Source organism: Battus philenor, unplaced genomic scaffold, assembly GCF_028537555.1.
Source record: "Battus philenor isolate CCGP_79_NKW_IND1 unplaced genomic scaffold, ilBatPhil1.0.hap1 SCAF_30, whole genome shotgun sequence".
NCBI lineage: Eukaryota > Metazoa > Arthropoda > Insecta > Lepidoptera > Papilionidae > Battus > Battus philenor.
In genome coordinates this window covers 2,329,614-2,357,599 of record NW_027181694.1, presented here as the reverse complement: position 1 = coordinate 2,357,599, position 27,986 = coordinate 2,329,614, and the positions used below count along the sequence as shown (strand labels likewise).

At 35.3% G+C, this 27,986-nt stretch overlaps 1 protein-coding gene across 1 annotated transcript in view; it reads right to left on the bottom strand.

Moving 5' to 3' along the window:
* Positions 1-432: 432 nt before the first annotated feature.
* Dcr-1 (Endoribonuclease Dcr-1) overlaps positions 433-27,986 on the bottom strand; it is a 57,339-nt gene continuing 29,785 nt past the window's right edge. Inside the window, exons 23-42 of the mRNA XM_068771268.1 lie at positions 27,113-27,251; positions 26,661-26,746; positions 25,895-25,991; positions 24,313-24,430; positions 21,304-21,403; positions 19,981-20,072; positions 18,509-18,675; positions 16,304-16,846; positions 15,394-15,546; positions 14,618-14,752; positions 13,339-13,435; positions 11,641-11,837; positions 10,967-11,170; positions 8,330-8,417; positions 7,204-7,347; positions 5,376-5,505; positions 3,188-3,278; positions 2,666-2,774; positions 1,355-1,487; positions 433-841 (exon numbers count right to left, since the gene is read on the bottom strand). Of these exons, the coding sequence (XP_068627369.1) occupies positions 685-841; positions 1,355-1,487; positions 2,666-2,774; positions 3,188-3,278; positions 5,376-5,505; positions 7,204-7,347; positions 8,330-8,417; positions 10,967-11,170; positions 11,641-11,837; positions 13,339-13,435; positions 14,618-14,752; positions 15,394-15,546; positions 16,304-16,846; positions 18,509-18,675; positions 19,981-20,072; positions 21,304-21,403; positions 24,313-24,430; positions 25,895-25,991; positions 26,661-26,746; positions 27,113-27,251 (2,980 nt within the window). The 3' untranslated portion in view covers positions 433-684. The remainder of the gene's footprint in view (positions 842-1,354; positions 1,488-2,665; positions 2,775-3,187; positions 3,279-5,375; positions 5,506-7,203; positions 7,348-8,329; positions 8,418-10,966; positions 11,171-11,640; positions 11,838-13,338; positions 13,436-14,617; positions 14,753-15,393; positions 15,547-16,303; positions 16,847-18,508; positions 18,676-19,980; positions 20,073-21,303; positions 21,404-24,312; positions 24,431-25,894; positions 25,992-26,660; positions 26,747-27,112; positions 27,252-27,986) is intronic.

The window sequence follows — 27,986 nt, the reverse complement described above, 5'->3', positions numbered from 1 at the left end:
AGGAATCGCATAAAAAAGAGTACCAAAAATATAGTTTTTTTGAATTTTCTAGAATAAACAAAATGCGACGTTATGGTAAAAAGATTCAAAGTCTCTTTCACACAAAGATACTATCTCTTACTCGTTTAAGAGTTGATTTTCTATCACCCTGTATTCAGCCATCACTTTTTACGATGACTGCCGTTTCAACAAACGTTTATGACTGGTAGCCAGTATATATAAGATCCTTCTTACTGATTTTTCCATTTAAATTTTTTTTTATTAAAAAATAGCACAAAAACAAGTTAACATCTATAAACAGTATATATTTCATAATACAAATATAAATAAATACATACAGTCGTAAGTAAGATTAAAGGGGGAAGGGAAAGGGCTTTCTCCTCCTCAAAATGACATAATTTAATTTTTTTTTAAAAGAACATACATGTCAAGCTTCGGATATTAAAAAACATTTTCTCTTAAAATTAATTACAAATTAAAATCACCACAGACATTGTTCAAACATGTTCAACACTGGCAATGTTACAACGAAATACCACCCGTTGTGTTTCAAATGATTTTTCTATACCAGTACTTCCCAAAGAGGTCCAGGTGGGCCCTCGATCCACAGATAACTTAGAGGTCTACATGGGTGTGATGGAACTATGGATGGTCTAGGAACCAGCTCCGGGGAGATATTAGATCCTACCGGGCTCGATGTATCCGCAGATGTCGAAGTGCACAGCGCGCAGCTGTTCCTTTAGCAATGCGATAGTTTCTGCCTACTCCCTTGAAGGCACCACGGCCGAACACCTCCACACAGACCCTCACCCTGCGTCCATCGGCTAGGCGCTCCGGTTTACTGAAAAAATAATATATGTATATATATGACTATTTGCTACGATATATATATATAAATATATATATATATATATATATATATATATATATATATATATATATATATATATGAGTGTGTATATATATATAAATATATTTATATACAACTTTATATATCATAAATATGTATTTAGATGTATATATTTATACTTTTGAAAGAGAGTCAGCTTGCCGACACTAATCTTCGACTTGATTCGAATCAACTTCACTCGATCAGACCAAAAGGATATTGTCGACGTGGCTTTTAACCGCCCACTTGCCCTACAATGAGTAATTCGTAGTTACCTAGTTGTCTTCAAGCGATATGGCCAAAAATTGGTAACATACAATGCACAGACGCCCTTGTTAAGATTGTCGGAAGACACTGGATGTAGACTAATTCTAAGCGGTCCTACCGAAAATCTATGGGGAGAGGTATGTCCAGCAGAAGACGGATGATGATGGTGAACATGTAGTGAAGATCGTAGTAACTCACCCGAATTTCGCGGTATCCGGTTCAGCTTCCAAGAGCTCCCTCACGGGGGACTTGGGGGCGGCTGCGCTGAAGGCTTCTAATTCAGCACCCATCAGTCGTACATACGACCGCCATACTGCACCCAGCGACATTCCTGCAAAAACAAAAATAAATAAATAGATAATTACTTGCCAGCTTTAAATATTAGTTACATATAAACGCATCTTTAAGAGTTTTTTTTACAATAGTTGCGCTACTGCATTTTGCACCCGTGTAAACACATTCTTACTTTTTTATCACTAAACCATGAAATACGTAGTACATTTACACACAAAAGTATCGTATCTTGCACATTGTAAGTAATACATTTATAAAGTTTTAGGAATGTAAACGCTTCTCTACATTTCTTTACAATTGTTTAACATTCATTAATCCACTCCAAAACGATAAGGAGAATAAAAATTTTAGATTCAAAACATGCAACCGGGCTCCCAGACAAGTAATTTACTTTTCAGGCAGCATTAACACGTTGCGTGCCACGACAGTTTTTGGAGAATTTCCCTTCAGACCACGCATTATTTCATTATTATTTTTAATACTTATTTTTTAAATGAAATATCAGTGACGATCTTGTATATCCTGGTTACAGAGTCATATGAACGTCTACCGAAAGGACAGTCATCATTTATATTTATAAATATTAAGCTTTATGCCTCTCAAAATGATAATCGCAATTTATTTCTTTATTTAAAAAACACATTACTTTTCAAAATTCGGACAGTAAAAGTCATTTTGTTTACAGTGAAATTTAGCTTAATTAAAAATAATTGATGATGATGTATAATAATACATACGATTGCTACAGATGATAAAAATAATATTATATGCATTTTAATTGTCTTTTTTAACTAATTATAAAGCCACCACTGCCACCGCTATCATTGTGAAGTTTAAAAAGTTTTCACGAAAATATTTCATTTTTTGTGCAAACCAAGCTTTAGTTGCGGATTGATGGGTCGAAGTGGCAGTTGGTTGGCCAGAGGGGCTTTAAAGTTCTGGGGAACGGAGATCACGGACCTACGCAGCGTAACATAGACCACGGAGTAGACAGACCGCGAGGTAGACAGACCACGAGATAGACAGACCGCGAGGTAGACAGACCACGAGATAGACAGACCACGAGGTAGACAGACCACGAGGTAGACAGACCACGAGGTAGACAGGCCGCGAGGTAGACATACCACCTTGTTAGTCGTTGGATGATAAAAGGTCCTATTAGAAATCTATGGGACTGGCTTCCAGCAGTGGACGTTCTGTTTAGCTTTATCGTACCTGAATCCAAGAATATAGCACCAGCGATCGACTCAAACAGATCACCGAGTGCTTTTGGCACCTCCACGTCTTCGGCTTGCTCCATCTCGTCCTCGTGTATCAGATAGTGCTGAAACACAAAAATCATTTAAGAATATTTCTATTCATTATTCTCCACTTCGGATCATATATCTAGCACGTGTACATGATAAGAAGAATGATAGAAGAACTAAATTTGAAATTAGAATCATACAGAATACTCCTATATATAGCATCCGATGTCCTAAATGAAGGTTCTAAGCGTCTATATGGAATGAGTTAAAATTTACTAAATCGTTTTTTTTTTTTTTCCTTATATTCTTTTATCTCTCACCGACACGGCTTGGACAGCAAATTACGCCTTTTTTTCTCGGCATAGAATAGAACGCTTTAAAAATTTCTTATAAGACATCAAGGCAAGTAAATAAAACGACAACGACGTCAGTTTTAGAATCAAATGATTTTAACGAAAAATAAACTTCTTAAAGGAATCAACATAGTTACCTCTTCGCTGATAGAGTGCCCGTTCTCCTCCTGTATCTTCACGTACTTGGTGAGCACCTCGTTCAGCCCTGGAGACATGTGGCGAAAGTATCTGTAAACAGAACATGAGAGTTTCAATTTCGTGTACTGAAACAGCATACTAAAGAAGAATCTTAAAATATTCAGCACTAGCACTAGCACTAAAATGGTAAATTTCAACAGGAAATGTATACATATATATATATATATATATATATATATATATATATATATATATATACAGATTTTTTGGCACATATATACCAGAGAGTTTATCATTAAAGAAGTTGTCTAAATAGTCTTCGTTTCAGCCCATAAACGCTCACTACAAAGAATAGACCTCCATAGATATCTAGGGGGGGGTAATGTAAATATATAAATATATATATATATATATATATATATATATATATATATATATATATATATATACAGATTTTTTGGCACATATATACCAGAGAGTTTATCATTAAAGAAGTTGTCTAAATAGTCTTCGTTTCAGCCCATAAACGCTCACTACAAAGAATAGACCTCCATAGATATCTAGGGGGGGGGGTAATGTAAATATATAAATATATATATATATATATATATATATATATATACACATATATATATATATATATATACACATATATATATATACACACACGGTACGGTATATATATGTATATATATATAAATACTTGATGAATGTGAATGTCAATTTGACTGATTGTAAACCTGAGCCTAAAACTCAACCAAAACCGGACTCTCATGATGAATGTGAATCTAAATTTAAATGTGATCGTGAATGTAAATCTGAACCATAAACTAAATCTCAAAATGAATATCATTTCGAACATTATGAATCTCTATGTTAATGTGAATATAAAAATTAATGTTGATGTAAATATAAATATAAATCTACATACACTCAACTATTTATACATGGGTAACGAACATTTGCAAATGAACTATGTTCACTCTTATGACCAATCAACCTTTATATGTACACATATACCACATTGTCTGAAAATTAAGTACTATACTTGTATATATTGCATTTATACATTAAAACACATAGCTCTTTGCAATCTCAAGTAACATAAGCTTACTTCAGGTACAAAGTAAAACGTCAATGACAGATATTTTTGTCTATGGTCAACAATGAAAGGAGACCCTTTTACAATAACATCTCAAATAATATTCACAAAGCATATTAAGGCAGCTATGCAGCGACTTCCAGCGACCTTTATTATGTCATTGGTCCACTTAGTGGGGGGCCTGCCCACGTGTCTACCGGCTGGTGATCACCATTCATGAAGCTTTCGGCTTCAAAGGCCATCACCTCTCCTCCTGCCACTTCAAAGCTATTCTTCTGGCTGCCTTGGTTCTTCTGCGGATATATATTGCTTCCAGGTTGACATTGAGCCTGCATATACGGACCTTCGATACGCAAATCATCATCGGCAACACACATTGTTCAAAGACCTTCGTCACCACACCGTAAATGTCTTGATACAGGACTTTTATTAAATTATGTAATTTTAGATTGTTTGAATAAACACATAATCCTGATAAGTTCTTTTAAAGAAATAAAGGTTAGGCATAGACAACAAATAAAAACTAACAAGACAAGTTAAAAAAAATAAAATAATATAAAACTGTGATATAGAGTAGATAAAAATGTGATACAATAAAAATAAAAATTAAGAAAATGTAAAATGAAAAGAGGATGAAAGAAAGGTAAACAGAGCAAAAGGGAAAGAAAGCAGAATTGTGGCATAAAAGAATAGAATGAAAGATTATGTGAAGTATGAAAGTAGAGAATGAAAATAAAAAATAATTATGTGAATACATAAAATTGCCCATAAAGTCCTTGTCCCACCAAAGGTACGAGAGGCCCCCAATAGCGGAGGCCATTAAAAAAAATCCTGGTAAGTTAGTTCCACCTGTTCTCCAGGTGTGAGGTTTTCATCTGAACAGCTGGTAGACTTGACTTCATCAAGAGATGTAATTCATACTTGTTGGGTTTCGATATACAACAAGCACATTTAGTTAATTATTTAATGTTAAGAAATGAAATATGTTACACTTGTAAAATGTCCGTTGATGGTAGATGCAAAAAAACTCTCGGGTACAATAATAAAAAGTGTTACGTTCGGATACAATATCGAACAATACTCACTTGTGGAAGCCGTGACGTGCTGCTAGGGTAGCGAAGATGGTGTTGTTGACGAGGGCTGATCGCAGGTCCGTGAGGGCACCCGGAGAGTGCCGCCGGGCGTCCTCATACAGATGGCGCGTGATCAGATAATCTATAAACATAATATTAAAATTATATGTAAATCATTTAACCCTTTGAGGCACGAAATTTTAGAAACTAAAAATACCCATGTTGCACAGAAATTTTATTTCGATCAAAATTTAACAGAATTAGTGTGTTATTATTAATAAGGATGGTATGGAATGGAATGTATTACAAGGAAGCCAGTCCACCTTGTGGGTGAATGCTGGGCCCTTTGAGGCACAGAATTTTAGGAAATGAAAATACCCATGTTGCACAGAAATTTTATTTCGTTTAAAATTTAACAGAATTGGTGTGTTATTATTAATAAGGATGGTATGGAATGGAATGTATTACAAGGAAGCCAGTCCACCTTGTGGGTGAATGCTGGGCCCTTTGAGGCACAGAATTTTAGAAACTAAAAATACCCATGTTACACAGAAATTTTATTTCGTTTAAAATTTAACAGAATTGGTGTGTTATTATTAATAAGGATATACAATGATAAAAAAAAATACATAAAATAATTCTGTTATTAACTACTAAAAATTTTCGATTTCAACACTCGATGAACCTGTCATATGATGATAAACCTTGCCATCGCAATCGAGTATATTTTTAACAATTGCTAACGGTGTTGCCAATTACTTTAAATAATAAAGTTTAGAAAAAAATGTATGAGCGCGCAACTATTCCAATATTTCCAGGTGGATCGAGAAATGTCCCACCATACGTTATTACGCATCAAAAAGGTGGGACATTTTTAATACCAGCGTACCCCAAAGGGTTAAATGTTCTTAACCAGTTGGAAATACAAGAGAGAAACCTATTCCCAACAGTGGGCGCATTCCTAACTGAATCAAAGATGATATCTGAACTGTAAAATTAATTGTGCTACGAAATAATTGTGTAAATGATTATATATGTCGGCGCAACGACTAGCACGGATAGTCAATTGACTCTCGACGCACCTAAGCGTACGGATAGTCAAATGACTTTCGATGTAGTGACTTATTAATTAATCACATCTTAATTTAACTTGTAACCCTATAAATGGTTACTTATTTCATTAACAACGATATATCTAATATATAAAATTCTCGTGTCACGGTGTTCGAACTTGAACTCCTCTGAAACGGCTTGACTGATTTTTACCAAATTTAATATGCGTATTCAGTAGGTCTGAGAATCGGCTACTATCTGTTTTCTATACCCCTAAGTGATAAAGGTTGTTCACACTTAAAAAAAAATTTTTATTTTTTAACGAATTTTTTTTTTATTTTTTTATGATACAGCATACAAGAATACATACAACCATAAATTTTCACCCCTCTACGATCAACCCTTATTTTTTATTTGTAAATTAAAATATCAATTTTTTTTGCAAAACAACGTTTGCGGGATCAGCTAGTATATTTACAAAAATCGGTCTTGACGTTGATTTATGGGACTATTTTTGTATTTTAATGTTACCGAAACGGCTACACCGTGCCGTAGATTTCTGTGAATTTTAAGAAAAACAATTACTATCCCACGGAACATTCAATAAACAATATCTTGCATTTGTATATACACTAACCTTTGCCTTTAAAAATTGTACCTTCGATGGTCACTGTGTTAATTCAACTTTCTAATTATAAACTATTCTATTATAAAGGGCGTGGCTAAACCGAGAGATGATGACGATTCCCTACGTTATACTGAACGAGCTAAAAGTGCAAAAACTTACCCAGGATGGCATCGCCCAGGAACTCCAGGCGTTGGTAGCAGTCCGTCAGTCTGTTCTTCTGGTGCGACGCGTGCGTTAGAGCCTGCAGGAGTAGCGAGCGATCCTTGAACCGGTATTGCAACGTCCTCTCCAGCGCTTCATATCCTGAATAGAAGGATATTTGATAAAATATTAGATACTATAGTAATGAACCCTATGCTGATTTATTAATTCTATCATCATCATTATTTCAGTCCAAAGACTATCAAGACAATACTGGACATAGAACTATCCAGAAATTTCCAATAGGATCGATTGGAGGGGTCCCTTTTCTTTTAACAGCCTTAACATAGTCTGACTACAATATAGGCGGAAGTTTTACCCTACGCATGCCGCTCTTTGGTCGCCACTCTAGGAGAGTGACTACAGCGGCCTTAAATAGTATAAAAGAATTATAAAAGTTGGGAAAAATAAAAAGATATGTACAATGGGAAATAAAAACGTACAATAGAAACAAGAAAGAATGTGTTGAAGGCAGACGAAAGGAAGTGAACAAAAGAATGAGATGAGTGAAAGGAGATGTAGTAAGAGAATTTGTGAAGGACGAGAAAATAGAATGCAAATGAAAAAACATACTGAAAAAATCATTACAGAATAAATGCATAAAACATGATATAAGGAACGAAAGGTCCCCCAGAAACGGGGGCCTTAAAAAAAGGCTCCAGCGGCAATCTGTTTAGCGCTATATGGCCTGCCCACTGCTACTTCAGCTCGCCAATTCGCTGGGTTATGTGTTCTAAGGGGAGACAAATCTCTCTTTCTCTTTCCAAGGAAGAATCTACAGTTGGTCTATTGCATGGATGCACAGACCGCGGCCCGCCAGCCGAATACTGGTGGCCCGCCGACAGCAAAATAATACTCTCGTACATTCGAAATATATTGAATTCTATTTCAGAATAAAAAAAAATATATATTACCTATACTTCTGGTAGGCCAGCCCGCCATCAGTTCATAATTTGTCCGAGTGGCCCCTAGTCTTAAGAAGTCTGTGCAACCGTGGTCTATGGTATTCTTCGCATAACATTAATTAAAATGACACGAATTAGATGAATAACTATTTCTTCTGTCGGAATCATAGTGACCTCACCTGAAAGCATTTGCTCCAACTCCCCTTCTGGATCCTCGATGTACCTCAGCAGTGGAGACGGTGGAGCTCTGAGCTCACCGAAAATTGGCTACGAAGAAGTAAATTATACAAGTTTATTAAAGAAGACAACAAGAAGTTGGGAATAACTCTGCAAGAGATTCACTACATGTCCCTTTACAAGAAAAACATATGTTCTCTATAAAAAAATACACCAATACCTCACTTTGCGTCGTGGTTACGTTCCAAACACGAGGCAAATTGAAACGCCGCAAAGTGAATTAAGATTTTTTATAGCAAACCATGTAAAGATCGAAGATAGGTTCTAGAGTCACGAAAATACTACTTTTTGAAAAGAAAATTGAACAAAGTAAACATTTAAAAAACAAAAATAATATAACTCTGCCAATAAATAAATTGGAATAATATACATTTTTGTAATCAGAAACAACACGTAAAAATTAATATAAATTTATTATTCTCTTTTAAAAAAAACACAACACTACGTAATTTAAGCTGAACTCTTGAAATTAGTAAAACAAAGTGAAAATAAAACTGTATTCAAATTGCGTTGATTATTAGTTAGAAAGGGAATCCCCGAGTTTTGATAGCGCTATTCGAAACAGAAATGTTGCCATCTTTTAGAAAAAAAAAAGAAAAATTAAAAAAAAAAACTCGAATCCAACACAACGCAACCTCGAAAATCTAACGACGCACAGTGAAAATTAGCACTAATTAAGCAGCGACGCAACTTCGAAAAAAACGAAAAAAGAAACGACGCAAAGCGAGGTATTAGTGTAGTTTAATATACCAATTGTAAAAGCTGTTTATTCGCGGGGTATATGTTCCATAAATATGCCGCAAATACAGACACCGTGAATACGGAATGGTAATCTATATGGGATTATAGTGGATTCGTCACCTAGGAACGTGGTGACGAAATTATAAAAAAATTTAATTGAAGTTTTTGAACGTTTTTATTAATTATCTCAAGGCTTAAACAATTGTTTGAAGTATTTTGTAATGTTTCTTTAGCTTGGCAGTTTTTAAAAGCTTCCATACAGACTGATATGCAGCAGTCGCGTTAGCGATTTGCCTCTCAAACATAAGACTTGGTTCCGCAGACGGGTCAATGTTCATAAAGAAATTGCAAAGCTCATTTGCCATTCTTAAACCTTCGCTAAGACTTCAAATCAAATGTCATGTTTCCAGTGCTTGTTGAAGCCATAGATTGTTTTTACTATAGAACGGTACAGCGACATTTAAAAATATACCTTATCAGTTGAGGAATAAGGTCGCTTTCATTCTGTTTGTATTCTAAACCTTCACTAAGATTTTTCGAATCAAATATCATGTTTCCAGTGCTTGTTGAAGCAATAGATTGTTTCTACCATAGAATGGAACAGCGACATTTAAAAATATACCTTATAATTTGAGTAATAAGGTCGCTTTCATTTTGTTTGTTTACATTATTTATTTTTTGTGGCCCCCGCTATTGGGAGCCTTTCGTACCCCCTATCTGGTGTGGGACAGGGACTTTTTTACCATTTATTTAATTTTTTCACAGTCATTTTTTTATTTGCTTTCTCTTCTTTCACGCGTCACATTATCTTTCGTTCGTTTTTTTCTTTCCACAATTCTACTGTCTTTCTCTATCGCTCTGTATCGCCTTTCATTCATTCCTCATTACTTTTACATTTTCTTATATTCTATTATTATTCTATATCACTTTATTTTGCTTTTATTTTTTGTCTTTGTCAGTCTTATTTGTTTGTAATTTTTGATTTTTGTTTTTTTTTTACATTTTTATTAGCTTTTATTTTTTTTCTCTATTACAATTCATAGTGTTTACATTATTAAAAACACCGATGTCATCAAAGGCAGCTTATGTCAAAGTCCTCAGCGAAATATTTTTATTTAATTTTTTATTAATCCATTTGCCGGCATATTTAGAGGATTTTGGCTTGGATGCCTATTGGAATCCTTTTATTATTATGTATGTACTTATTACATCGGCGAATAGTGAAAACACGAATGAAGGAAGCGCGAATAATCTTTTACTTTATACAAAAAGTTTTACTATGAAAACGGAGATTAAATAAATTTTTCACGCCTTATCCTTCATACCCGCTATCGTCTCCTTGAACGACATTTATTTTGGGTGGTACCGCCCGATTGGAAACCTAACTTTTTATTAAATAGTTAGATTTAGTAATCCGAATTTCGAAAATGCTCTTTCATATAATATAGTAATATTATCATCCCTTCATTTATTATTTCTAAAAACATTTTGATAGTGTACTATATACTAATTGACAGCAAATGAGTCATACATTGAACAGTGGTAGTTCAGCGGTAGAGGAATGCGACTTGCGATCATAAGTCGAAGGTTTGAATCTCGGGATACTATCTTATATAGTTCAGACTTTGTGCACTAATTATATGGGATTGCCACTGCCACTAGTAGCGTTTCATAATACCACACTGCAATCGCCAACCCACCTGTGGCGTGGCGATTATGGTCAGTGGGTATGTATAGGCTAAAACGACAAGCTAAACATTCATTTTAACTCTAATAACCAATCACCCTGTATAGATATAACCTACCAAGAGATCAATGTGATAAATTTAGAATCATACCTGATACCAGCTTCCATCCTTCTTGTAAGGCTTCAAGGATCCAACAGCACGCCCCGGCCAACTCCAGTTCTCCTCCTGCCACGACTCCTGCTGACTCCCTTGGTCTCCTTCAGTCTCTGTCTCCTCTTCTTCCTCTTCGTTCCAATCGGAATCCGAGTCGGATATCCTCGGCTGGCGTTTCGGAGACGGTGGCGAAGGTGACTTCTGAAGATGTATAACATATATACGCGGTTTAAATCCTAATCCTGGATGTAATGTCGTTGTAATGTGATAACCAAAAGCTGTGATAGTAAGGAACATGATATGTATCATACTTCAGCATGGAAATCATGGAAATAATAAAGAAAAGTGAATCATAATAAGATAAAAACGTGTCTACCCCATAAATAAGATAGGGAAACGAAAGGCCCTCAATAGTAGAGGCCATTTAAAAAAAATGTAATGTCGTTTCTGTCGACATATTTTACAGAAAAATTGATCTTCCGCTCCGGCATTGATTTGTGTACTAGATGGCAAACAGTTGTTGATAACGAAGGTGAATATATTGTTGATTAGAATTAAAAACTTTAAAAATGTGTTATAAATATATATATATATATATATATATATATATATATATATATATATATATATATATATATATATATATATAAAGAACTAATTACTTAACATACCTCAACAACAGGTGGCGTTGCTTCCTCACCATCGTCCTTATGCGCTACTACATAAGGGTGGTTTTCAGGTAATGGCAGATCGTGGCGCGGTAGAACTCTGATACCCAACCAGGACATGAAGAGCAACGCTCCACGAGGACCGCACTCCAGAAGGTAGGCTCCGATAAGCGCCTCCACGCAGTCCGCGATCGACTTATCTAAAGATAAAAGCTTTAATCATAATACAGTAACACCCCGCTTTACGCGAGGGATACGTTCCAAAAAAAATCGCGTTAACTGAAATTCGCGTATAACGAGGTTTATGATTAAAAAAAAATTATTACAAAAAAAACACAAATCATTTTAATCAATCACTTTAATTCTAGGAACACATTATGCAATACATACTCTTTGTTTTTTACGGAAAAATACATCTATTGTCTTTTGGGTAACGTTTTGTTTACGTTCTTGTAAAATACGTTCATAACACCCAACACTGTTTTTAATTGTTTGACAGATGGTCAAGACACCATAGAGAAGTTGATGATTACATTATATTTATACGCACTCTTTCGCGTAATTCGAGGCATTTGAGCGCGAAATTGCGATTCGCGTTATAGTAAAACCGCGTATAACGGGGTCGCGTAAAGCAAGGTATTACTGTAGCAGGCTATATATAACAGATAACCCTTACCTAGTAAGCCCACAAGTTTTTTTTTTACCCCCGCTGTTAGGGACCTCTCGTAAATACTCTATTTTGAGTATACAGGTAAATTATTTTTTATTAATAATGTTATTTTTATGCCCATCTTTTTTTTATTAGCCACAATTTTTTATTCTATCATTCCTTTCCTTTATTTATTTTTTATTACATCGCTTTTCCCTTCACCTCCAACCACAAGGTGGACATATACAGTATACATCCAGTAGCTGGAATAATATTACCCAAATACTCCGAGAACCATTCCTATAAGCATTGTAACTTGATGAACCCAGTGAAATCGTAGTATGATTTTCCAAGAAGTCCTATAGCTTCACCTAAAAGACGTTTTAGACCAGTGATTCCCAAAGTGGTCTATATCGACCCCTAGGGGTCTATGACAACCTGCAAGGGGGGGGTCCACGATAGTGGATCTCAACACATACACTTTTTTACATTTTTAAGCAACGCTGTTATCAATCTCCTAACGAAAAAAAGAAACAGACTGGATATCATTAGCTGAGGAGTTTTAAGATTAACCCTTACAAACTTGACGCCAAATGTTGATAATTTATTATTAAAGCATCAGGTTCATCCTTCTCACTAAAAATATTGACTTATTGCTTATGTTATTTTATGTTTATTTAATGTGACGTATATTTTACATAACTGATACAAAATTTTATTTTGAGTAGTTTTAATTTAAATTCAATTAATAAATGTATAAATTAACGTGTGTTTTTACTTTAAGTTTTTAACACTAAACTCCACTACAGTTAGAAATTTACAGGAATTCAATATTAGGTAAGTAGGGGGTCTACCCAACACGGAAAAACATGGCAAGGGGTCTATGACACAAAAAAGTTTGGGGAAATCTGTTTTAGACTAAGTTTCATTATTATCGCGAGGTATGAGAAATCTGCAAATGGCATTGGAACAGCAGCAAAACCCAGATCAAAAGACCAGGCAAATCTTCCAATGTGGTAATAAGCCAGGGTTCGATTATGCCAAAATCATACCTGGTATGCTGTGCTGGGTGATCAGGTTGTATGGTATGAAGCACCCGGAGTTGTCCACGGTTCCGTCTCCAGCGTAAGGCTGCTCCTGACCTTCACCCTGGAACATCATCGGTTTACAATTTCTTATGATATAAAGACAACTATATTAATTCCATATATTATATTGAATTACACTATTATTAATAATATTACATTACTATTTTATTTAAACTTAATGCTACTACTGCATCATCTTTATCATCAAGTCACTCTGGTAGACGTCCAATTATAAACAAAATGTGATGTGAATGTGAATACCTAAATGTGATAAACTGTTATCATATCTACAAATTTAATTAATAAAAATGGTTTAAGCAATAAATAAATTGTGATAAAAAAAAAACAAGAAAAACCAATACCTGTGACATTTGAGAGCTAAGGTGAAGGATGAAAGGTGATAAAAAGGAGAAAACTAAAAAAGTATGTAAGATCATATGAAGTATGCTAGAAGACCAAATGAATGATATTAAAAAGACTGAATGAGGAGTAAATAATTAAAAAGAAAGATGTGAAGTAATTGAACAAAAATTATTTAATGGAATCAGGCGTTACCTTGCGGAAGTCCATCCTAAGTAAGAAAAGGACCAACATTTAGCCACTTCCGCACATCCGTGCAACAAAGTGCAAAAAAAAAGACTATTGCCAAACACAAAGACACAAATCTTGGTGTTTGGTAATCGGTGTAACATAACTCCTGAAGATGCCCCGTGGAGGGGTGAAATACGTGTTGAGTGGTTTGGCGGTGGCAGTTGTGTGATTCGCATTGTTTGCCGCATACGCATTTATCAGCGGGCTAGCGGGCGGTGAGTTCAGCTTTATTTGCACGACTACTACTGGATGTGCGGAAGTGGCTAAATATTGGTCATTTTCTTACTGGACAAAAATTGTAAGTTTCCTGTCCCTAAACAAGATAAGGGAGAACGAGAGGTTCCCGATAACGGGGGCCTTAAAAAAGGCTTAGGCCTCCCCTCAAAGAACGCCACGATGACTGGTCTTGCGCTGCTTGCATCCAGCGACTTCCAACGACCCTAATGTCATCGTTCACCTAATGAGGGGCCAACTCACGCCGCGTCTACCGGCTCTTGGTCGCCACTCGAGTAGAATTCAGACCCGAGAGTCGTCGATTGCTCAAACGATGAGCATCGCCCATCGTCACTTCAGAGGAGCAATTCTTCGAGCTAATTCAGCAACTACAATATAGACAACAGTGTGGACCAGATCTACTAGATGTCATACTCACGGGGCGATGGTGCAGCGTGGGCGGTGCTCTGTGGCAGGGTGGAAGCCAGTTGTCGTGGGGCTCGAACTTGGAGGCCGTCATTCTGGCTCCGAGACGCTTGCTCCGTCCCAGACGGTACAGGTTCAAATTCGACACCTATTCACAAAATTAAATTTGTCATATAAATATTTTATACATATAATCAATTACTTTATGTGGGTCTGTGATATATTTACGCTTAAAATTATTTATCTATGACACATAACTCCACTACTACTGCAATAAAAAAAAACAATTACATATTCTCTCTTTCAGTTTGTAGCACTCTCTTTTGCTACCTTTGAAATTTAAATAAAAACTCTCAAAGATATACATAAGTGATATTAGCAATTTTTGTCATATTTGTTCTGTGTCAAAGAAATATAAAATGAAATAACTCCTCCGTTTCTCGCTTTCTCTTGTTTTGTTTCCATTTCGCTCTTTCTTTCTCTCTCTCTACTCTCAAAATGAAAAATCTGTCTCACATATAAGAACTACGATTTAAGCTGTCGTTGATAATACAAGACATTTTAACAACTTATAGAAATATTTAAATCAATTTTACCCATTATGTATATTCAACATTTAGTTGTTTAACCAAATATTTAAATTTGAAATTGAGTCTGCTTTTAAAAATATATATCTCCTCCCTTTCTCTTCTTCTTCTCTCTTTCTCTCACTCTTCCTTTATCTCCTGTTATTTATTTTTCTTGTTAAATATAATTGTTTTCGCCTCCTGTTAGGAAAGCCACACTCACCTGTTTGCTGCGCATGTGACTGAGTTTGCCCTCGTGGACGGTCGGATGGGCGCAGTAAAGATATGCTGTGATGGCGAACTTGAGGAAGCTGTCTCCAATCGTCTCCAGACGTTCCAGGTTGATGCCATCGTTCGCGTTGGACATCGTCAGAGCCTGCCAGAATATTTTATTTATTTATATCTATTTCTATTGTTCAATGTTTTTGTTAAAACTGTACATTAAATATTATTATTTTTTCTAGTTTAAAAACTTAACTGCCACCTAACACCGTGTACAAATCACTATCAAATAAATAAATTATCCTGGAATACATCTTTGTAAAATTTTATAGTGTAGATATATATATATTTATATATCTACACCATAAAATTTTACAAAGATATTACTGGAGATGAGAGACTTAAAGGATTTCGTTTAGGGTGTACATACATACAAATCCATACATTATTATACAAACACATATATAATATATATATATATATATATAAATCTTTAAGTCTCTCATCTCCATCCAAAGGTTGTACTGTAATCAGCCTCGAACGATAAGACCGCCTCTTGTACCTCTATATCAATTGTTTATTTTTTTATTTATTATCTATGGTGTACAAAAAAGTATAAATAAATAGATTGTATATCCTATCTATCTAGGATAGGATAGATTCTCACAATAAGCATAAGACACACACACATACTGGAGACGGACAGAGGATGGCAAGATCGTTAAAAGTTGGATACAGGTCGTTTCAAATAGGTCCCATTTTCTTATACCTATGAGGGAGACCTATGTCCAGTACTGACATCTTAACCTATTGTTTAAATTTGTCAAAACTTTAAAATGGCGTTATATTTATATTCAATTATTAATTTTTAATCTTATTGTAAGGTTAACGAGTGTTATAAATAAACTAACCTGAAGAATGACACTAGGACTGGGTCCAGGGTGACCTTCCAAAACCGGCTGGTAGTCGAAATCGAATCCTTTTTCATTTTGAACTTTAACATCTTGATAATATGGTTGAAATTCGATCTTCCCGCCAAATTTTTGAATTTTCTCTTTATACGTGTCTTTGTGGTCGAAGCCTACGTTAACTAATTTTTCATTCACGTAATTAGGAGAATCAATGTTCACGTCTTTCATGGAGAAGCAGTTCATCTTCTTGACTTCCTTCTGCGGTAGTATACTCTTGAGTTTTTCTAGAAGTAGACGCTTGTTCTTCTCTACACTTTCTATGGTTACTTGGCCGTCTTCAAAAGATATAGCTTCAGCGCCGTAAGGAAATATCTCTTTCAGGTCGGGCGACTTTTCAATCGATTTGTTCGATTTCGTTTTATCGATGTCCCGCGACGTTTCTGGCAACAAATCCATTATCGGTCTGTCCTTGTCGAAAAGGAATCCATTATCGATTATTTCCTTCTCGTGTTGCTTCACCGAATCTCGGAATTTTTCGATGTACTGCAAAAAAAACAGATAACAATAAGAATCGATTTTAATTACATAGATATCTCGTTTATTTGTCTAACGACAGCCGCCATCTAGTGGTGGCAAGATGACATTTTTTTTATTATTTACTTTATTGGAGATAGACAGTAACAAAAGGCAGTAAAAAGTACAAACTTAGAAGCTTAGAAATATAAAATTAGTTACAGTTGTTACCATATAACTATCTCTCTGAGAACATATAATGATTTATAGTCAAACAATGAAAAAACAAATAAGAATAAAAACATTACTAAACAGGGATCAAAGACTATGGTTTATATATTTATATTATGTTTGTTTATATATTTATTTTATATTTGCGCCATCTAATGCCGAAAAGTGGTAACTATTACGTTTATATCATCAACGGTGTTGCTATTGTATAAATACTTAAAAGGGTTTACGTTATTTATTTTAAATAGCAACATTTGTATTGTAATAGATATCGAAGTGAACACATGTCTCATTTTTTTCTAATTTCCCTTTGCCAGGCCTATAAGATACGTTGAGTGCTTTGTAACGAAGTGATTGTAAAACCCTCCAAGACTTCTGCTCTGTGACCCAGCGGTGGACTAGAGCGTGGGACACGCAATTACTTGATGTCCAGTATATGGAGGGCTTAGAGTGTGTGGAAAGTGGAAATGGGTCGGAGCATTGCCTGCGGCAAGATCAAGGCAAGCTTTTCTTGCGTAAGAGGAGGAGAAACGCCACACTTTCTTGCGGTTTTGTTGCCACCACCCTGGTGGGTCGCGTAACTAGGCTAAGCAAAACCGTGTAACATGAAGTATGGCGATAGATGGGAGGCGATGCGTGAATGTAATGTGGTTGAATGCTATATATTGAATGTATGCTGAATGATGGAAAATGTAAAGGATGAAAGAGGGAATAAAGAGAGAAATTGTAAATAATAAGAGAGGGAAGGTGAAAGGGTGTATAACCCTGTTCTGAAGGAAGATGGGGGAAAAGGTATTTAAAAAAAAAACTTCTCACAAATTGTATTATGGTGGCCGGAAAGTAAAAATATTGTATCTGTTGCCATATTTTAAAAAAAAACGATTGATTTGTTACCGCTGCGGCTTTAAAAATTTGTATACTAGACGGCAAAAGATTGTTGATAACGAAGGCAAATATATTGTTGATTAGGAAATAAAAATTTGTTAAAATGTAGTCGTGTGAATTTAATTTAAGAAAACGACATTACTTTCCGGTCCCCCTAATATATATATGCTACTGTCTACCATATATACACATACTATACCATCTCTACCTATAGTGTACCATATATATAGTCTTAGGATTGTAAGTTTCTTTACTCATATAAGTCTATTGTCAGCAGGCGAACCAGTAAGTTTGGGTGAATTTTAAGACTTTTTCTGTGACGTAGACTATCATAGGAGATCTATTCAGAAATGAAGAAATTACTAGGAGAGATACTAGGTGGCCACTTAGACCTGAAAGTTCCGGAGTAAGTACCACGGAGCACAGCGCTTGGACGTCCATCGACAAAGTAGATTTGTCAAGGTGAATGCATGCTTTCAATCGGTCCTACTGAAGATCTAAGAGGGGGGGGGGGTGCTATATCCTGCCGTGGAAGTGTTATAGCTGAAATAAATAAATATATATGTATATACTTACTTCCGGAGGTGCTTCAGCGGCTCGAAGGCAGTCGCGGTGTCTGATCAAGTCGAGGGCGTCATCATCGCGCGAGGGCTGCGGCGCAGGAGGGCCGCTTCTGACCCTCTCCACGTCCACGGCCTCCGCTTCGTGTGCTGTCTTATATTCAATGCGCACTCCCATAGCCGCTGTAATCATATACATATATAATAAAATCCGTCCTTCGGTTGTTATACGAACCTAATAATGGCCCCCTAAAACACCCTTGCTGGTGAATTATTGTTAACTCGAATGACTCAATTTTTTTATTCAACCTGAGATTAATGGAAGGTGATCATATTATTATCAAGATATGCTATCTTATATATAGTCATATAATGAAGTGACCCTTAACACATGTGTTCTTTGGCCATTTTTTTAATCTAGCAATATAAGCTTTCTGTCTTTGTTAACATTATCTGCGATTCTATTGTGAAAGCGTATAAATTGCCCATAGTTAGATTTGTTAACTCGATGAAGTAGAGTGTTAATTTCAAAAGAAATGTTTTTGCTTCTGTTATTTATATCGTATACCTTACAGTTTCTGTATAGTTATTTTAACCCAAAAAGCCTATCTTATACATAGCCGATTACGATTAGATGGCCGCTTGTATCTGGAAGTCTTTGTTAATTTTATAGCATTATGTTATACCGTCTATTGCTTTAGGGCAGTGCCGGTGACGTAATTCCATTTTGCGCCAGAAACGGGCTACTGGAGTTATTTACGTAGTCCACGGGAGTCAACATAAAATATATTCAATGGAATGAGGCGTTACATTGCGGAAGTCCATCCTAAATAAGAAAGGACCAATATCTAGCCACTTCCGCACATTCAGTCGTAGTCGTGCAATAAAGTGAACTCGGTGTTTAGCACTAATCGGTGTAACAACTCCTGAAGATGCCCCGTGGAGGGGTGAAACACGTGTTGAGTGAATTTACGGTGGCGGTTGTGTAGTTGGCATTGTCTGTCGCATGCGCATTTACGAGCGGGCTGGCGGGCGGTGCACTTTCATGCACGACAACCACTGCATGTGCGGAAGTGGCTAGATATTGGTCCTTTCTTATTTAAAATATATTCAAAGACGAAAAGTGTAAATAGATAAATATTTTATCTTCATATATATGCACTGCCTGCATCTGGCGACTTTCTGCGACCTTGACTATGCCGTAGGTTTAGACGGGGGAGAGGGGTTGGGGGAAGTGTCTTCCTGCTCGTTATTGCTACTCGAGAGCAGTAATTATCGTGTTTTGCCAGATTCTTCTCTAATAAAATCAACATTACAAATCTGGAAATAAGTGTATTTTTTTGAATTTTTTTTGGTTTATTTGCAGTGACAATGTGTGAGTATATATATATACTTTAGCAGCAATAAGCCGTAAATGAGCCCATATAAATAACCAATAACCCTACCAATAACCAATCACGCTATACATCAATCACAGTTTATGGTTACCGTTCGAGTTCTTGCTGCTGCTGAAGCCACCGGTGTCTGTATCTTCATCGCTACCCTCGGAATTCGCGTCGGAATCATCCGTATCGAAGTCACTGTTGAAAATAAACAATGAATTATCTAAACGTAATTTATAATAAATAAAAAAAGCATCAAAAAGACTAGATGTCTTAAACCATTTGTATCATATGGAATTATAAAATTATACCCATAGAACATACGTCTACCGCAAGTCATTTGCCAGCCATGCCATCTCTACCGGCTTATTGTATTGTCAATTACCTGAATCATTGAATAAATAATAATTATGAATAAAGAATTTTTAATGGATTCAGGCGTTATTTAGCGGAAGTCCATCCCAAGTAAGAAAAGGTCCAATATATAGCCACTTCCGCACATGCAGTGGTAGTCGTGCAATAAAGTGCACCGCCCGCCAGCCCGCTGATAAATGCGTATGCGGCACACAATGCGCACAGAGTTTATGTTTGGCACTAATCTGTGTAACATAACTCCTGAAGATGCCCCGTGGAGGGGTGAAACACGTGTTGAGTGATTAAGCGGTGGTAGTTGTGTAATTCGCATTAGGCGGTGCACTTTATTGCACGACTACCACTGCATGTGCGAAAATGGCTATATATTGGTCCTTTTCTTACTGTGAATAAAGAAAACAAATAAACATACATTCCAAAATAAGAAACCAATGTAATTAGGAATATGGACGAGGAAACAAAGGCGACGTGAGAATGAACATCATAACGTAAACAATGATACGATATCGTGAAGTGTGCGAGGAAAAGAGAGAAGAGAAAAATTTGTGAGGAAAAGAAAGAGAAAGAACAATAAAAGTAAATTAATTAAAAAAATTATTTACACCCGCATTGTAACATCCCTGTCAATAAATATACATGATTGTGCAGCGGCAGAGAACTGAGACTTACGATAGTAGATCGCGGATTCGATTCCGAAAATACAACCTCATATAATTCACATATTATTGATTATATAGGATTCCAACACAAAGTTTCGAAAGGATGGACAGCAGCGTCCTCTGCGTACCATAATACCACACTTCGATCGCCAACCCGCCTGCCTAGCGTGGCAATAGTATATCCACCGCCCCCCCCTAAAATATCTTTGAGACCCATACAAGAGTGGGTGTCTATGGGCTGAAAGAACGATATACAGTTACCTTGATGGGACCACTCTAGCTTCGTTAGCTTTAAAGAACTTTTAAGCCTGGTGCCCTGCCACTTCGAACCGGAGAATCCACTGCCATTTGGACATCAGTGTGAACATGGTCAAGAAATATATTATCAATAAAGTTACCTAGACAGGTAAGAGCAGTCACTATCAGCGACGGAGAACGTTCTAGATGCCCCGTAGTGGACCTTCGGCTTCTCTATCGGCTCCCGCCAGTTGGTTCCACCTGAAGAAAAATAACAGCAATAAGCAGACGTAAAGGTCTCATCTCAGAGAGGAGACTGTAGCTAGGAATACATACAAGGATATTCCAGTGTGCTGAAACCGTAGCCGATGCATCTCAAAACATATAAAACTTACTAGTTGATCCCGCAAACGTTGTTTTGCAAAAAAAATTAAAGTTTTTAACTAACAAATGTAAGATAAGGGTTGATCGTAGAGGGGTGGAAATTTAGGTTTGTATGTATTTTTGTATGCTGCATCATAATAAAATAAAAACCAAAAAAATTGTCTAAAAAAATTAAAAATTAAATTTAGGGGTGGACCACCCTTATCACTTAGGGGTATGGAAAATAGATAGTAGCCGATTCTCAGACATACTGAATACGCGTGTAAAATTTGGTAAAAATCGGTCAAGCCGTTTCGGAGGAGTTCAAGTTCGAACACCGTGACGCAAGAATTTTATATATTAGATTTGGCATTTAGATAACGTATTAACAAAATTAATTCCGCATTTCCATTTCATCGTTCAGTGCTTTTATTAACACTATACGTAAAACATTACAATTTCTATTAAATTTTCAAAACATAAATCTGCCACCAGACATCCCGTGTATGATATAAATATATATTTATACCGCTGGTGGCTGATTTAGGAATGGACAAAATATACCTCCACCCAGAAGGTGAAAATATAGCCTTTAGCGTCGTCAGAATAAACTGCCACTTGAACCAGCATTGAAATGAATTATATTCTTTTACTACTGTTTTCTCGACTTACCTTTTTTGTAGATGTCCTTGCAGCCTTAATTTAAAAATACGCAATTATTATTCATTAATATTATAAATAATCAATTACTTTTAACACATATTTTAAACAACACTCTTTCTATCGTAATTTTATATGGTTCTGTGTCCCAACAGTGGGACACTGTAAAGATTTTTTCACTTTTTTTACTCTATAATTTTCGGGTCGAATTTAACTTATCTTTGGACATGTCAACCCCATTGTGGCCATCATAAATATTCTGTAATGCGACTTTCAATAATAATTATGGAGTACAAGACGCTAATCTGAAAAATCGTTTAGTCGCTTCCGACTTAAGATTCCGGCAAAATAATACTGTGATCAAAAAGTGAGATGAATTCATTTATAAAGTGTAAATTGTTTATTAATTCTTACAAATCAATTTCATCACCTTCAAAGTAATCACCGTCTGATAAAACGCACTTTTGCCATGGCAATCGAAACGTAATTTATAATAAATAAAAAAGCATCAAAAAGACCAGATGTCTCAATACATTTGTATCATCTGGAATTATAAAGTTATACCCATAGAACATACGTCTACTGCAAGGCATAAGCCGTGACATCTCTACTGGCTCATTGTATTGTCAATTATCCGTAACATCGAATAAATAAATAAATAAAAATTATGAATAAATTAAACGAATAAACATACGCTGCCAAATAATAAACCAATGTAATTAGGAATGTAGACGAAGAAAGAAAGGCGACGTGAGAAAGAACATCAGAACGTAAACAATGAAACGATATTACATACATTTTCTCTGTAGAAGTAGTTGCTGTTAGCTCTAAGGTTTTTACAGATCCATCTGAACTGAATTCAAGGAGCGAAAGGGTCCGTGAACTTAAAAAAAATTATCTTTTTGGTACCGGGAATCGAACCCAAGCGTCTTGAGTGAGAGCCAGGTATCCTAGCCACTAGACCAGGGGTGAGCAACCTTTTTTGTTCGGAGGGCCGCAGTTTCAAAAACAGTTGACCATGAAAAAAAATAAAGTATATATTCAAGGTTCAAACCATGTTCTGAACGTAATTTATGTCCGAAATCAACCGATTTACAACTAATTAGACGCTTTTATTATCTTTAAAGCCTTGATTCTAACATTTAAAAAAAATTAAAATTTACTTGCCTCAAGGGCCGCATGCCTCCCGCGGGCCGCGGTTTGCTCATCCCTGCACTAGACCATATCGGATGCAATACTTTTACCAGCTTGATTCCAACCATCAATACAGTTGGAATAATCTTTTCCCGGTACAGCCTTCAAGACTTCGATTTTTATCTCCTCATTCGTGTTAAAACGGCGTCCCCTCACAGGCCTTTTGAGTTTGCTGAATATCCAGAAGTCGAACTTAGCCAAATCAAGCGAATACAATGGTTGAATGACTAACTTGGAAATAATTAAACCTTTTGACAAACAGTCGCCAAATGTTATAAATAGTCCTACCAACCTAGGAAATAAAATTACCTGCCTAATACTCGGGAGTTTTATATGACAATTTCATCTTACTCTTTGATCACAGTAGTAAATCGTGCGGAGTTGTTACAACGATACTTCACACATTACATCACCACATGATGAACAACCTTCTTCACACATTACTGCAATAATAAGAGTCCGAATTTTGCATCAAATAAGATTTTATAATGGAATTTTTTTATATCCCCGGCTATTGGGAACCTCTCGTACCCCCTATCTTGTGTGGGACAGGGACTATTCAACATTATTGAATTTTTTCACAATTTTTTTTATTTTCTTTATCGTCTTTCATACATCGTATGATCTTTCGTTCTTTTCATTCTTGTCACAATTCTTCTGTCTTTCCCTTTCGCTCTGTAACGCCTTTTATACATCCCTGATTACTCTTTTACATTTCTATTATTTTATTTCTATATATTTCTATATAGGATTATTTCAATATCACTTGGTTTTACATTATTTTTTTTGTTTGATTTTTGGTGTTTACATTTTCATTAGCTTTTATTTCTATCTATTACTATACTTATTATTTTTCTACAGTAGGAGGAACTCTTTTTTGGTTTTTTCTTCTCTTATCAGGGTACAACTGTAACCAATCAACCTGTATATTAGCTTGCCAATTCATATCTTACCTGATGCAGAAGTACAGAAGGTGAGGTTCGAAGGCAGAGGTTCCAGGTATTCGTCGTAGTCAACCGTCTCCGGTATCGACGAGGCCATGTCGTTGCTCCATGTTCCAATTTCAAATCCCTGCACCACCAACAAAAATAACACGTAATCATTTACATTTTAGGAAGTTTCCTAAAAGATAGTTTTAAGCCTCAAAAACAGTCATTTTTTGCAAAAAAAATTAAAGTTTTTAATTAACAAATAAAAAATAAGGGTTAATCGTAGAGGGGTGAAAATTTAGGGTTGTGTGTATTTTGGTATGGTGTATCATAATAAAATAAAAACCAAAAAATTTGTTTAAAAAAATAATTAGGGGTGGACCACCCTTATCACTTAGGAGTATGGAAAATAGATAGTAGCCGATTCTCATACCTACTGAATACGCATATAAAATTTGGTAAAAATCGGTCGAGCCGTTTTAGAGTTCAAGTTCGAACACCGTGACACGAGAATTTTATATATTAGATTATAAATTTTCATTACACCTTACAGTCATTTTAACCCAAATTTATCTTTCCTGCCAGCTCTAACTCAGTATTGCAATGTAGACAAATGTAAATAGTTACTGCTTACTACATACAGTACACATCGACCTTTGGAAAGAGACAATCGACTAATATCGAGCTCCGTAGAGCGTTATCTCTTTCGCACGAAACACAAATAGTCCGGTATCTATTAGGAGCTGTTACAACCAGTATCATTTGCTTCTTTTGTTAATTATTTTTATTCTTTGTATAAAATACACCAATTTTTTCTATAAGCGGTGGCTTTAGGTTGGGGTAAAATTAAAGAAAATTTTAAGAAAACGGTTAAAAATTATTTACCAGATCTATGATTATTTATACCTTCATTCATTACTTTTTCTTCCTCTGTTTCTTTATTTTATCCGAGGCAAGTGCGATCCAAATCAGTTTGATGTTTTTATTTATTATTGTATTATATTTATAATATGTTTTAAACCTTTTTTATTATAAGTATATATATTATATACGTATGTTTGTATGTCTATGTATGTTTATGTATATTTATGTTCATTAGTTTGTGAAAGTTTTTGTACACGTGAACTACCCTTTATAAGTACTATTATCTTTTCCTTACTATGGTTGTCTGTAAGAGATTGCCTTGTGTGATAAGACCGCCCATTGTACTTTTCTGTATATTATTGTATCTGTATATTATGTATCTTATCGTGTACAATAAAGAATATTAAAAAAAAATGGTCACGTTATGTTTACGTACCTATCTCCTTAATCATGGTAAAACGGCGTCCCAGGATGGACCTTCTGAGTTTGCTGAACAACCAAAAGCCGCAAGGAACCAAATCAGGCGAATATGGTGGTTGAACTACCTACTTTGAGATTATTAAACCTTTTGACAAACAGACGATTGCCTAATGTTGTAGACAGTCCTACTGACCTAGGAGAAAATATTACCTACCTTCCTAATGCCCGGGAGTTTTAAATAACAATTTCACGTTACTTTTTCTATCACTGTATTGTTTTACTAATACTAATAAAATCTAAATAAATATCCCATGACACTCACACTTTCGGCGTCTTCCTTCTCTTGCAGTATGTCATTTATTGTCTTCTCTTTCACTTCTATCGTCTGCTCTACTTCCTTCTCTTTTTCTTCTAAATCCCTAAAAGAAATATGGATTTTAAGACGAATTATTTTTATACTACTGTAAGTTACCATTGCCCGAATACATTTTTTTAAAATACAAAACATGGTTTTTCAGGCAATCTAAATAAGTAGTTAGGTTCACAACCTTTTACGAAATATATATGTATAATAATAAAACAAACATTCTAGAAGGTTAGATATAATATTGCACGAATTACTATAAATACTTTTTGTGAAAACTTTATTTTTATTTATTACTACGTTTACTTAGGGTAAATATAAAATAGGGTCTATAAATAATTTAACATACAAAATATTGTTCATGTCTTACGTAGAAAGCTTTTGTCATTTTGTTTTTTGTTCACATATAAGCCAGAATGATTAAGTACAAGACTGTGTACATCTCCAATAGGAAAACATATTTAAGTAGTACTCCTACTATAGGCAAACATTTTTATATAATACAATAGGCCTACTTATATTTGTAGTACATCTACAATAGGCTAACCTATTTATGTAGTATGCCTAAAATAGGTAAACATCTAATAGGCCTGAAATAAGCAATCATACTTATGTAGTAAGTCTATAACAGGCAAACATGTTTATGCAGTACACCTACAATAGGCCAACCTATTTTTGTGGTACACCTAAAATAGGTAAACATTTATGTATGGGGCCTATATACCTGAATTCAATCTGTTCTTTAGTATTGGAGTCTTCATCTTCTTCCGTCTTCTTTTTTTCACTCTTTTCGAAATCGGCGCTCAATACCTGAGAAGAACATAAATTGAATGGTATAAAGATAAAATATAGTACTTACACAATTAAGACACTATATTTAAATATCTTTCGATCATACAATTCGAAAGGTCAGCGCGGTCAGCTTCTTATGCTGGAAAACCATTTATTCATATATCCATAAAAAATCTTAAAGTAGTACAACTTGATTGAAACTAGTATCAGATTGAACTCCTCGATAAGGCATCTTCCGACTTAAAGCTATGAAGGTTTTAATCTCCAGTAAGTCGGCTCAGATAATCTCGAAGCCTTATTCCGATCTCGAACCTTAAGTTAGCACATATCTTTTAAAAAGAAAAACGGCATTCAGCTGTAGTGAATCAAGGTAGTGGTACTTACCTCTGCCAAGCTCCAGCCGAAGTCCAGCGGTGGCCATTGAAAGCCTGGGCAAGTGGCCTCGTCAATCTTCGGTATTCCCAGCCCAACGTCTATAGCCACAGCCCTCCGGATCTCATCCGCTATTAACAGAGCATTGATTCTGGAATAAAAAGTTAAAATTTAGTTATCTCTATATATATACTAGCTGATCCCGCAAACGTTGTTTTGCAAAAAAAAATTGATATTTTAATTTACAAATAAAAAATAAGGGTTGATCGTAGAGGGGTGAAAATTTATGGTTGCATGTATTCTTGTATGCTGTATCATAAAAAAATAAAAACAAAAAATTTCGTTAAAAAAATAAAAAAAAATTTTAAGTGTGAACAATCTTTATCACTTAGGGGTATAGAAAATAGATAGTAGCCGATTCTCAGACCTACTGAATACGCATATTAAATTTGGTAAAAATCGGTCGAGCCGTTTCGGAGGAGTTCAAATTCTAACACTGTGACACGAGAATTTTATATATTAGATTACCTATTATTTATACTACTACTCTTTCCATACTGTGGTCGTCTGTAAATAATTGCCCAGTGTGATAAGACCGCTCCTTGTACTTTTGTGTTTATTATTATGAACCTATTTTTATTTCGTAGCATGTATTACTACATTAAATTAAAAAAATCTGTGACACAAAAAAATCAAAGGCCTAATTTTACAAACGAGCAAGTCGGGGCTGACGGTGCGACATCAAAAAAAGTGCTGATGGAGTAATTACAGCAACAAATTTATTTAAGCTTTATTTTGAACCTATCGCTTTATTTAATGTAACTGGTTAACTAAAATAAAATAAATTACTGACAACAATATAGGCTCGTCCATCAGGAGGCTTTAT